A 13,272-nucleotide genomic window follows, 5' to 3' on the forward strand; every position below is an offset into this window, starting at 1 on the left:
TTGACCATGTCAACAACAAAACAAACAGAAATCATATGATTATCTCAATAAATCATGAAAAAGCTTTTGACAAATTACAAAAGCTATTCCTATTCAAAACACTAGAGCACAGGAATAAATGGAGCTTTCCTTAAAATGATAAGTAGTATCTATCCAAAAACCACCATCAAGTATTATCTGTAAGGGGGACCAGATAAAAGCCTTCTTCATAAGATTGGGGTGAAGTAAGGATGTCCATTATCACCACTGTTATTCAATATTACACTAGAAATGCTATCTATATCAATAAAATAAGAAAAAGAAATTGAAGGAGTTAAAATAGGCAGTGAGAAAACAGAACTATCATTTTATGCAGATGAAATGATGGCATACTTAAAGAATCCTAGAGAAGCAACTAAAAAAGTATTTGAAATAGTGAACAACTTCAGCAATATAAAATAAACCCACATAAATCATCAGCATTTCTGTATGTTACTAACAAAACCCCAAAGCAAGAGGTAGAAAGAGAAATTTCATTTAAAATGATTGTAAACAATATAAAATACTTGGGAGTCTATCTGCCAAGACAAATCCAAGAAATATATTAACACAATTTCAAAAACCTAATCACACAAATAAAGCCAGAGCTGAACAATTAGAAAAATATCAATTGCTCATGGGTAGGCTGAGCCAATATAATAAAAATGACAATTCTGCTTAAACTAATTTACTTATTCAGTGTCATACCAATCAAAACACCAAAAAATTATTTTATTCAGCGCCATGCCAATCAAAATTCCAAATAAATTAATCTGGAAGGACAAGAGGTCAAGAATACCAAGGAAATTAAAGGAAAAAATGCAAAGGAAAGTGGACTAATAGTACTAGATCTCAAATTATATTATAAAGTGGTAATTATCAAAACTATCTGATATTGACCAAGAAAGAAGTGGTGGATGTGTGGAATAGATTAGGTATGCAAGACACAGTAATAAATAAATGACCATAGTGACCTACTGTTTGAGAAGCCCAAACACCTCAGCCTCTGGGATAAGAACTCACTGTTTAACAAAAACTATTGGGGAAATTGGAAAACAGTATGGCAGAAACTAGGTGGAGACCAACATGTCACACTGCATACCAAGATAAGGTCAAAATGGGTACATGATTTAGACATAAAGGGAGATACCATAAGTAAATTAGAAGAGCAAGGAAAAATCTGCTGGCCAGATCTATGGAGAAAGGAAGAATTTATGACTAAACAAGAAATGGAGAGCATTACAAAATATAAAATAGACAATTTTAATTATATTAAATTGAAACATTTTTGCACAAACAAAACCAATGCAAACAAAATTAGAAGGAAAGCACAAAACTGGGAAACAATCTTTATAGCAAGTATCTCTGATAAAGGCCTCATTTCTCAAATATATAGACAACTGAGTCAAATTGATAAGAATTCAAGTCATTCCCCAATGATCAAATGATATGAAGTTTTCAGATGAAGAAATCAAAGCTATCCATAATCATATGAAGAAATGCTGTTAATCACTTTTGATTAGAGAAGTGCAAATTAAAACAACTTTGAAGTACCACCTCATACCTATCAGGCTAATATGACAGAAAAAGAAAATGATAAATATTGGAGAGGATGTGGGAAAATTGGGACACTGATGGTTGGTGGAATTCTGACCTGATCCAACCATTTTGGAGAGCAGTTTGGAATGATGCCCAAAGGGCAACCAAGTTGTACATACCCTTTGATCCAGCAATACCACTACTACATCTGAACCCCAAAGAGATCATAAAAAAAGGGGGAAAGACCTATATGAACAAGAATATCTATAGCAGCTCTTTTGTGATGGCATAAAAATTGGAAATTGAAGGGATGTCCATCAATTGGGGAATGGCTGAAAAAGTTGTGGTATATGAATGTAATGGAATACTATTGTGCAACAAGAAATGAAGAACAGTTGGACTTCAGAAAAACCTGGAAAGACTTACATGAACTGGTGCAAAGTGAAATGAGCAGAGCCAAGAGAGTACTGAACACAGCAACAGCAACATGGTGTGACTATCAGCTATACGTGACCTAGCTCTTCTCCAGAATACAATGATCCAAGACAATTATAAAGGACACATGATGATAAATGCTATCCACATCCACAGACAGAACTGATGGACTCTGAATTGAGATGGAAGCATGGTATTTTCATTGCGTGTGTTTGTGTGTTTTCCTTTTGGCTTGTTTTTTCTTTCACAGTTGTGACAAATATGGAAATATGTCTTACATGATTGTACATATATAATCTGTATAAAATTGCTTAATGTTTTAAGGAGAAGGGAGGGGAGGAAAGAAGCAAAAAACATTTTGTAACTCAAAATTTTGTAAATGTGAGTGTTAAAAATTGTCTTTCCGTGTAATTGGAAAAAATAAAATACTACCAAAAAAAGATCACCACCTGGACAATTCCGTCTTGGGACACTCATTTGCCTAAGATTAGAGAGGAGGAAACACAAAGAGGAACAAAGGAGGCCCTGTCAACACAGCCACCATTGCCTGGTGGAAGACAAGCATCCATCCCTCCTATACACAGCTTTTAGAACTGCCTCAAAGTAGACCTAGTTTGCCATCAAAATAAAAAAAGTGAGACATGGCCAAGTAATCTTTTGGGGGTTCACTGTTTTAGCTCCATAACTCCTAAATATTTCCAGTTCTACAAATATACTGAAGACTTTTCACCATCATGCAGTACAAAGCCCTCAGTTACTTAGGACTAGAAACTGAATCTCCAAAGTTCCATATGTAATACTGGAGCCAGGCAGGGTATATCTGAACATGCTCTATATGACCCACCAGGAACAGTAAATTGGAGTAAGCTCCCTCTTATACACATACAAGTGAGAAGTCATTGTTAGTATCTCAAAAGGTGCCATAGATAGATGGAAAAGAAGATGAAAGAAAGAAGGAAATAAAAAATAGGAAAGGAAGAAATGAGAGAAAGAGAAAGAGAGAGAGAGAGAGAGAGAGAGAGAGAGAGAGAGAGAGAGAGAGAGAGAGAGAGAGAGAGAGGCAGGAAGGAGGAGGAAAGGAGAAAGGAAAGAGAAAATAAAAAAGACAAAGGAAGAAGGAAAAAATGGATGAAAGAAATAGGACATTTATTAAGGACTTAATATGCACCAGGAACTGTCTGAGGTGCTGGGGACACCCTACCCCCAAGAAGCTCATAATCTAATAAGAGAAGACAAATGGGAAATGGGAATGGAATGACAGCTGTGGCATGGCTCGGATGTGGCCAAGAAGTTCTGTGGAAGCCTGGATCTGGGCAATATAAGACCAAAGCTGACTTATCAAAGTCCAGGATGGTTCCCAGGATACAGTCCAATTTTCTATCGGGGAGGAAGTAGAAATGCTGGCCTCCATGAACAAGGGTGGGGATGGCCAGGAAGGGGCACGGAAATTTCTTCTGAGGTTTTCTGAATGTGGGCCTTTAAACCAAAAGGGATGAGGAAAATACTCTAAAATGTAGAGTTGGGCTGTTTATGCCATAGGTGTTTCTGATCCCAGGGTGACAGTAAGCCTTTATTTTTTTATCATTATACTTCGAATATCAGGCCTCCCTGTCTACAGGGATGGGGGGTGGGATCAGGAGGCTCCAATTTGATCCTCCTTTTCATTTCCATTCTACTGTCAAACAAAGTAGGGCAGGAACTGGAGAAGAAACATAGAAACATGACCTTGTCATATTAAGGCTTTGCAGACCCTTCCATTTTCTGGCAGATTGGAGCAGGGTACAGAGCGGGCAAAAACCAGTATCGACCAGGAGCTCATTAATGGCTAATGAAGTCAAGGTTCTCAACTTCAGCCGTAGGAGTCAGAGAAAGAACCACCTGGCTCTAATAAGATCTGGGGAAGGAAGAGGTCATTAGTGTTGTCAAGAGAGTGGGAAGAGGGGGGACGTGATGTGCCAGGGAAGCTGAGGCTTTTGTCAATCCCAGTCGATGAGTCTGTTGGTCCCAAGTACAGTTCGGTAATTATGATTCCTCAGAACTTTTGAATAGGAATAAGAGACTTGAAGAAGGACTCATTGGCGGTTTCAAGACTCTCTGAAAAGATTTCCTTTTTTTCTCTTCTCCACATTCATTACATCTTCCTCATCTCAGAAAATGATGATCATTAATTTAGGTGTATGTGTGTGTTGGTGGGAGGGGGTTTTTAATCCAAGCACCCACTAAGGGCTGACTAGGTCAATAGTCATCTTAGAGGTATTTGATTCAGTAGCCAAGGCAGAAAAAGAGAATGAAGTTTGTAAGTTTGCACAGAAAAGACAGACAGACAGAAAGAGTGACAGTAGTTGTGTGTTCGTCTTTCATTGCCGAAGAAGACCATGCCATCAGAGAAATAATGACATGACTTGCACTTGACTTTGTTTTGAGTGAGGGAGGACTGTGCAGGTCACCAGCCTCACTTCTTCTCCAGAGCCATCTGAATCCAGTGACTAGATATTCATCAGGATGACTGGAGATGACCCAGGATGAGGCAGTTGGGGTTAAGTGACTTGCTAAGGTCACACAGCTAGTGAGTGTCAAGTGTCTGAGGTGAGATTTGAACTCAGGTCCTTCTGACTCCTGCACTGGTGCTCTATCAACTGCACAACCTAGTTGACCCAAGAGAGATTAGGTGAGCCTCCCTTAGATGTTTATTAGTCATTGACCCTATTCAGTAATTCCAAAGTGTTCTACTGAACTGTATTTGTGACCTTTGAAAATACCTGGTGTATAGTAAGAAATTAAGAATTGTTTTCATTCATTTATTCATTCATTCAGTGTCTCAAGCAATTTACTAAGACCACAATTTACATTTGGCCCTACATGAAGGTTGTGGTTTGTCCTTCACGATAGAAGAGGACCAAAATGACACCACAATGTTAGGGTCAACATACAGTGCATCTGGCTTGTGGCTGATCATACCAGTATGAGTTCAGAAGGCTCTACCACAGACTGGACGCAAATAGTCTGTAGGATCAGTGGGGAGGGAGATGTCCCTAAGCTGGCACATTTCTTTTGAGCTACTGAAATGTGGCTTTGCTCAGAGAGCCCAGCACCTTCTTTTAGGTGGGTACTCCATGCTGAATAGTCCTGTGTCTCCCATGTTTCGTGGTTGATACCAAAGTTGTTCAGAGACCTCGAGAGTGTCCTTCTATCACTTCTGCCCACCACGGGCATGCTTGCCTTGTGTGAATTCTCTGCAAAATAGTCTTTTAGGCACACATATGGTTGGGATTCAAATAATGTGGCTGACCCATCAGAGCTGCCGTCTCTGCAGCAAGGTTGGAGTGCTTGGCAGTTCAGTTCGAGAAAGGATCTCAGTGTCTGGTACCTCATCTTGCCAGGTGATCTTCAGTTTTCCTAAGACAGTTCAAATGAATGGATGAAGCTTTTATTAAATGCTTACTGTGTGTAGAAATTACTGTGGCCAGCATTAGGGGTAGCAGTAGGAAAGTCGCATGGTCCCAGCTCTCCAGGAGCTCCCACGGGAAGACAACGCAGATAGACAGGTCAACTGTAAGTTAGATGGAAAGGTCCCGTGGTGCTTCGGATGCAACAGCAAAGCAGTTTTCCAACTCTTCATTAATGTCATTTCCACTGACAAAATCTGACCAGTGTCTGATGGTGGACTAACTGACAGGTGGCAAAAATGTTCTTTTCTTGGACTTGAGTGGCTGTGGCTGCAGCACCTACAATGAATTCTAGAAGTCTGGAAAGGGAAAAGGACTGGGGACAGACATCATTTCAAATGGAAGATGAGGAGACTGAGTTAAGTAAGTTTCCCAAAGTCACACAACTTGTAAATAACAAAGATGTAAAAGGAGGCAGCCTCCCCTCCCCCAGCTCAGCTGTGACCATTCATGGAGGTCGAAGGGAATCTGAGCAGTTTTGTCCAGTCAGTGACAAACCCAGACATCCAAACAAGGTCCCTCAGCTCAGAGGTCAGGGATCTGCTGTTAGTCCACCAGATGGCGCTGCTGTCCCACCTTTCACAAGCCCTTTAGGACAGAAGCAGGTGGTTTTCTTTTCCTGCTCATTTATTGAAAAAAAACCTGGGTGTTTCCCAGCTTGTCTCACCCAAAGATTTGGACTATGGGAAGGGAGGTAGAACATCTACCTCAATAATGGAGTTAGGGCTTGAGTTCACATTGTGGGACCTAGGGCCAATCAACTTCCCCCATGTGTAAGAGAGAGAGAGGATGGGGGGTGGGGTGATCTCCCAGCTCTAAAGACCATGGGGGCAAAACTGCACACATCACTTCGTCTCCTCACCCGTGAAAGGAGGGCATTGCACTAGCTCAGGGGTTTTTTCCTTTTCTGTGGCATGAATGCCCTTTGGCAGAATGGCAAAGCTCATGGACTTCTCAGAATGATGCTTTTAAAGGCATAAAATAAGGTTCATAGGCTTCCAAAGGATCCCATCATATTATTACATTATTATATTATACATATTTTATTATTCACATTATATTCACAGAGTCCTAGTTAAGAGCCTTGGACTAAATGGATCTCCAAGGTCCCTCTAGTTCTAAATTCTACCCAGGTAACCTTCCACACATTACTTAATTTCTATGAGCTTCGGTTTCTGTGCCTGTAAAATGAGTAGATGGGACCAGATGACCTCTACAATCCTTTGTAGCTTTAAATTTGACCTGGGTGACCTTGTATCTATCACAGTCCTCTGGGGTCTCATTTGCCTCATCAGTGAAATGGGTGGGTTGACCTATGATATCATACAAAACTTCCTAGAATCATGGGAAGCTAAGCTTGGAGGAGGCTTAGAGAGGGAAGTGACTGATCCAGGACGACACAAGAAATAAGAAGCCAAGAAGGATGTGAACATAGGATTCCTGACTCCAAATGTGGGTCTACCTTGGACATTACAACACTCCTTTGGCTGCCTCCAAAGAGCTAGTCAGACTGAGCCCAGGAGGCAGATAGTGGAATGGGGTGTTTGCCTGCCAAATTACTTCTGAGTAACAGTCAGGGAGGGACTAAGCATGGATTAAGTGCTTACTACGTGTAAGCACCCCACTAAGTGTTGGGGATGCACAGAATGGTAAAAACCTAAAAGGAGGACTTCTAGATTCTCTGTCTCTCTGCCTATATCTGATGTCCTTGCCATCTTTGGGTCAGTGGTCCCCTGGAGGGGCTGTGGGATTATGTGGGGTCTTCTTCCAGGTCACCAGACTATGTATGAGACCCATCAGCCACTACATTATCTATCCCAGACTTTCTCTTGACTTCAAAGCAGGCCTCCTCTCCTGCTGGTTCGTCCTGGGCCTTACCTCCTCGCTGGGAGGCCTTCTCATTCTGGGAGGCCCAGCCCCTCTCTCTCCTCCCATGGATGAGTTCTTCCTGGAGCTGCCATTTTGTGGAGGGACCCAGGCTGCTCTGCTTTCAGTCCCTACCTGGCCCTGTTCCTGACATTCTCTGGATTTCAAACAGGAAGGACACAACCATGCCCTCATGGCATATCTCCACCCTCACCCTCACTTCATTCTCTTTCCCTCCTCCATTCCTTTGACCTTGTCTTTCACTTTTAGAATATCAACTCCTCAAGGACGTGCACTGGCTTTCATTTTCCTTCTTCTGGTATTGCTAGCACTGAGCACAGTGTCTGGCACATAGTAAATGCTTGATAATTCCTCCCTCCCTTCCTCCCTTGTTTCCTCCCTTCCTTCCTTCCTCTTATCTTGTCTTTCTTCACTCTCAAGTCATGACCAGCAAGCATTTCTTAAATACCCACTAGGTGCTAGGACTATGAAATGCTCCCTGGCTCTCACAGAATTTATACTCTGCCGGGTGTAGGTGCATTGGACTTGGAGATAGGAATATCTGGGTTCAGGTCCGGATTCAAGTGTGTGATCCAGGGGCAGTCACTTCATTTCTCTCTGCCTCAGTTTTCTCATCTGTAAAATGTGAGGTTAATAACAGCATCAACCTCCCAGGGTAGTTACAGTTTTTGTGAAGTACTCTGCATACCTTAAAGCTCTCTCTACATAAGCACTAGCTATGAGGATGGTGATGATGATAGTGCTGCCACACAGACAAGTTAGTGTCCTATCTGGAGAGCTATATGGGACAAAGGAGGAAGAGAACGACTTCAGAGGCTCAGGCTGAGGACAGGCTGCATGGAGGACGTGGCTCATGAGTTGAACATTAAAGTAGGGAGAGCCTTCCGGGAACAGAGGCTGACTCTGCTGAATGTACAGGAGCAGGACTAGTTGAGTCTGTGGACTGGCAAGTGATCCAATCTCAGTGGAATGTCATATAACAAAGGGGCCTGTGGCAAAATAGAAAGCAGAAAGATTTGGCTGGAGAGAGAATGGGGAGGGCTCCCAATGTCAGTCTGAAGAATCTACCTCATTCTAGAGGCAGAGAAAATGGCTGTGCAGACCTGAGCCTTAAGAAGATGGTGGCTAAGTGGGAGTTGCATAAGGCCAGAAGAGAGACTGAAATTAGGGAGATCTTTTAAAAATTGCGGATAATGAGAGAAATGTTGTGGTGTGGAAGCAAAGCAAATATCACCCCAACCTTTGGAAAAGGGAAGAGGGCAGATATTACAAATTACAGATTAGCAAGCTTGACTTTTATTCCTGGTAAAATTTAAGGATGCATAATGTCAAAGGGATGGTTTGTTAGCCCTTAGAATAGGAAACAGCAATTACAAAGGGCCAGGCATGGCTTACTCAAGAACAGGTTATACCAGACTAACCTCATTTCCTTTTCTGACAGGTTAACTAGACTACAACACCTTAGGGGAATGTTGTAGGCAGAGTAAACTTAGCTCTCACCTAAGTGAAACAGACTCATTCAGTCCTTGTGGACAAGACAGATATGGAGAGTTATGTGAATACAGACCTGGCTGAAAGACTCAACCCAAAGAGTCATTAATAGGTTGATGTTCATCTGGAAAGAGGTCTCTCTCTACTCTCAGGAATGATTGTTTGGTCTTGTGTTGTTAAATATGTTTTATCAGTGATTTGGATGAAAGCGTAAATGGCATGCATACCAATTTTCCAGCTTGTAGGAGTGGGTAACACATTCTATGACAAATTCAACATCCAAAAAATCTTAACAGGCTAGAGTCAAATCTGAAAAGATCAAATTTAATAAGGACAAATGTTAAGTTCTACAATTAAATTTTTAAAAAATCAGTGACACAAATACAGAATGGCAAAGATATGGCTGGAGGCACTTGTGCTGCCTCAGTAATATAGAAATGACAGTCCTTGGCACCTTGTTAATAATAATTAGCTTAAATAGGAAGCTAGCAGATGGCATCATGGACTGGCACTCTCCAGGCTTCCCTCCTTTGTCTCTGCCCTCTGCGTCTTGCCCATGGGCTTCCTGCTAGTGTTACTAGATCTGGGTTTCTTCCACCATGGAGTAGTGTCTGATCTGCCTTCTCCCTACCCCACCTCCCCCGCCCTCCATCAAATCCCACCAGTTGTGTGAATTTCATGCTTCCTGACTCAGGCTCATTTTGTAGTGGTTGCCTTGTCTCTGCTTTGTGGGTGATGAGAGATACCAGGTGATGCAGTGACAAGTGTTGTGTGGTGATGAGGAACTGGAAGGACTGATGATGACAGAAGACAGTTAGAATTCATCAATGTCATGGCCCTCTGGTGTGTGTGTGTTTGTGTGTGTGTGTGTGTGTGTGTGTGTACACATATGTGTATCTCTCTCCTTCCTCAATTCTCAAGTGAAAATGAATTCCTGTGGGCTGCCACATGGGGAGAATGACTTCAGCTGCCTTAACTCTACACCTGGCTGCCATGTGTCCCTGAACTCAAGATGCTCATTTCTCATGCTTATTCTTTTCCAATGTTAGGTGAATGAATATAAAAATGGAAGGGATCAGGTAATGATCTTGTGAATTTCCAAATGTTAGAAGAGCCAGTGGAGGTCCCCTAAGCAACCAGAACAATGGCTGGGTCCACTGAGGGGAAGATTCAGCAGAGTGGAACAAAGGCTGTTTCCCATATGTAGCATAGGGGTATAATTGTGCGGCCTGAAGGAAGGCAGAATAGACATCTTTCACCTTTTCTCCCCTTCTCCAAGAGAGACTTTATTTCCTTTCAAGAGGGGACGTAGAAAGTGGGGGCTAGAAGTTTAGCCACTCTCTTCTTCTCAGAGAGACAGAGAGAGAGAGACAGACGGACAGACAGACAGAGAGAGAGAGAGACAGAGACAGAGAGAACTAGAGTTCTATCTGCTTCCTTAAATATTGGGAGTTTAGAGGATGAGATTCTCAGGTTCAAGCTAACCTCTAACTGTTACTTATTTCATTTCTTGGAGAAAAGATGACCCAAAGCTTCATATCCAAGGCTTGACTCCCTTCCCACCAAATACCAGCTTCACAATGAACACACATATAGCAAAGAGCAAAGAAACCCATTTATCCAAGTCAGTAGCAAAATGGAATTCTGAGATTCTCAAGCTTGAAGAGGAGGGAGGGAGCCTCTCTTCTCTCCTGCTCTTCCCAACTCTATCCCACCACCTTGCAGGCACAGGGCATTGATCTCCACCAATAAAAAGACAGTCCCATACCAATAGTCTTTGGCATTGGATTACATGAGCATCTCCTCCACAGACTCAAGTCTACTCAGACTGGGGGTGGGGGCTCAGCAAAGGGACAAGAAGTCCACCCCTCCCCCTGAGTTTCAGGGGAATGTTTTGTACCCAGCACTTTCCCATTGAGCCTATTATGCTCAAAGAACAGAGGTGTATACAGGAAAGAGGGTGTCCCCTTGACTTAGGGGTGGGGCATTTATGGCCCTTGGGATTTATTATACTTTTTCAGTAAATATTCCTTTGTAGTTAATTGATATCAACTGGTTAGTTGATAGCAGGGAGATAAGAGCAGGTCGGTTGATATTGGGGGGAGACATTGGCTAGGGCTTTGTGAATACAGTAATAATAATGGAAACCGCAGCTGCATAGGGTTACTCCTAGCATCCTGAGGTGGGGAGTGGTTAGCCATGTGCCAGTGCAAGTGGAGATTCAGAAAGAGTTGCCCAAGGAGGTGCACCAGGAGACCTCAAAGACAGTTCATTAAAACCAAGCGCTGTGTGATGTTTGATGAGGGAACATACTCTGATTTCAGTGTCTTCCCATAAATTGGGGAAGATGGAAATGATTCAAGTCACTCCCTAGCCTGGGTGGAAGCTTGCTGAAATGGGAAGGGGGAGAAAGAGAGAGCTCTTAGAATGGTTGGAAGAGGCCTTTAGAGACTATTGAGATCAGTGCCCACATGTTACAGATGAGGAAACTGAGACCCAGAGAAAAAAACTGATTAAGGTTCAAAGATTTAGAACAGGACAGAATTTTAGAGGGCAACTGGGTCAGCTTCTTAATTTTATAGATGAACAAAATGAAGTCCCCATTTCGATGGTTCAAGATCACACTGGTAAGTAAAACCTACAGGATTTGAATCCAGGCTCCAGATCCAATGTTCTTTTCTTTTGCTCCATAATGTTGTGATCTTGGAATCCTCATATTCCCCCCAACCCCATCCATTTATGTTTAATTTCACACACACACACACACACACACACACACGCATGCACGCGGGCACACACACACACAAGCACACACACACATACTTTATTTCTAGACAATTAAAAAAAAGATGTCCACTTTGGTCTGACTTAAAGGTTCCTAAAGTTTCATGTAGTTAGGAAGAAGCAATGAGACAGAGTGAAAGGAATGGCCCTGGATCTGTGGAGGAATCCCAGCTCTGACTTCTGATACCTCTGTGACCTTGAGCAAGTCCCTGCTCCTCTATGTAGCCTCAGTTTCCTCCTCTGTAAAATGCAAGGTCTGGATGAGATAATTTTTGATGTCCCTTCCAAAACTCTGTGCCATGCACTGTGTTCCAAATCCCATGATCCCTCAGAGATTTGTGTTCTTGGATGAGGAAAAAGATTTCTGACATATTCATGTTCCATTTATAAAACTGCCCAGTGTTTCTAATACAACTGACTTATAGTCCTTCTAAATCCCAACAGGAAAGAAGGTTGGTAAATCTTTTGTCTAGCCCCTTGTCAGGCCTGATTGGGAAATGGGTGACTCCATACCTTAATCCCTGCATTGAGGGTGTGGCCAGTAGCTATTGTAGTGTGACAGACAGAGTGGAGACAGGGGCTTTAGCTAGCATGAGCAGCCTGCGTGAGGCATCAGCCTGTTCATTTCACAGAATTCCGGAATCTCAGAGTTGGAGGGACTGACCCCGGAGGCATTTAGTGTACCCCATATCTGAGCAAGGACCTTCCTTAAAGACATGCCTAACAAAGGGTCTTCCAGCCCTTCTCTGATGACTTCTAGAAGGGAGAACCTCACTACCTCCAGGGGCATCTGTCTCCACTTAGGACAGCTCTAATTGCTATGTTTCTCATACACAGAGTCTAATTCTGCCTCTTTCCACTTTCTACCCATGACTGCGAATTCAGCTCTCTGGGGCCAAGGGGAATGTGCTCAGTCTGTCCTCCAATTATTCTGGAGCACTTTGGATCGCTCCTTTGGCCCATCATGCCCACCTAATGCTTGTGTTTGTCCTTCGTTTTTGAAGATGACATGACTTGCAGTTGATGCTGATTGGAGTGAGGGAGGGCTCTGCAAGGTCACCAGCCTCACTTTCTCTTCCACAGCCATCTGGGTCCAGTGGCCAGATATTCATCAGGACTACTGGAGACGGCTGAGGATGCAATACACCCCCTGATACACATTCTTTAAGACAGTTGTCAAAATTCCCACCACCACCCCAGGTAAATTCTTCTCTTCCCTCATCTGATCCTGATTTCAAGCCACTATCATGGTTGCTTTCCACTGGGGCACTCCATTTTATCAATGTCCTTCCTAAAATGTGACTCAAGATTGCAGATAGGGGCTGCTTGGGATCCAACAGAGTGGAACTCCCACCTCCCTAATTCTGGTTCTCATGACTCTTTTAATGCAACCTTTGATGGCCCACTCATGCCACCTTGGCTGCCATCTCATGCTATTGATTCACATTCAGCATGTAGTCCACTAAAACCTTCAGACCAACTGGCATTTTGTCACACTTCTCCTATTTTATGAAGTTGATTTTTTGAACCCAAGTTGTAAGACTTGACATATATCCTTATTAAATGTTACCTTATTGGAATAATTGATTCATCTAACAAATATTTGACTGCTTATTCTGTGCAAAGGACCGTGCTAGCCAGGCATGTCGAGGTATGCTGTAAGACTCACATT

At 42.6% G+C, this 13,272-nt stretch overlaps 1 protein-coding gene across 1 annotated transcript in view; it reads right to left on the reverse strand.

The window, feature by feature from the left end:
* Positions 1-455: 455 nt before the first annotated feature.
* Positions 456-13,272, reverse strand: part of TOMM7 (translocase of outer mitochondrial membrane 7) — a 518,839-nt gene continuing 506,022 nt past the window's right edge. The window contains exon 3 of the mRNA XM_072650421.1: positions 456-495. Coding sequence (XP_072506522.1) covers positions 456-495 — 40 coding nt within the window. The remainder of the gene's footprint in view (positions 496-13,272) is intronic.

Source organism: Notamacropus eugenii, chromosome 3, assembly GCF_028372415.1.
Source record: "Notamacropus eugenii isolate mMacEug1 chromosome 3, mMacEug1.pri_v2, whole genome shotgun sequence".
NCBI lineage: Eukaryota > Metazoa > Chordata > Mammalia > Diprotodontia > Macropodidae > Notamacropus > Notamacropus eugenii.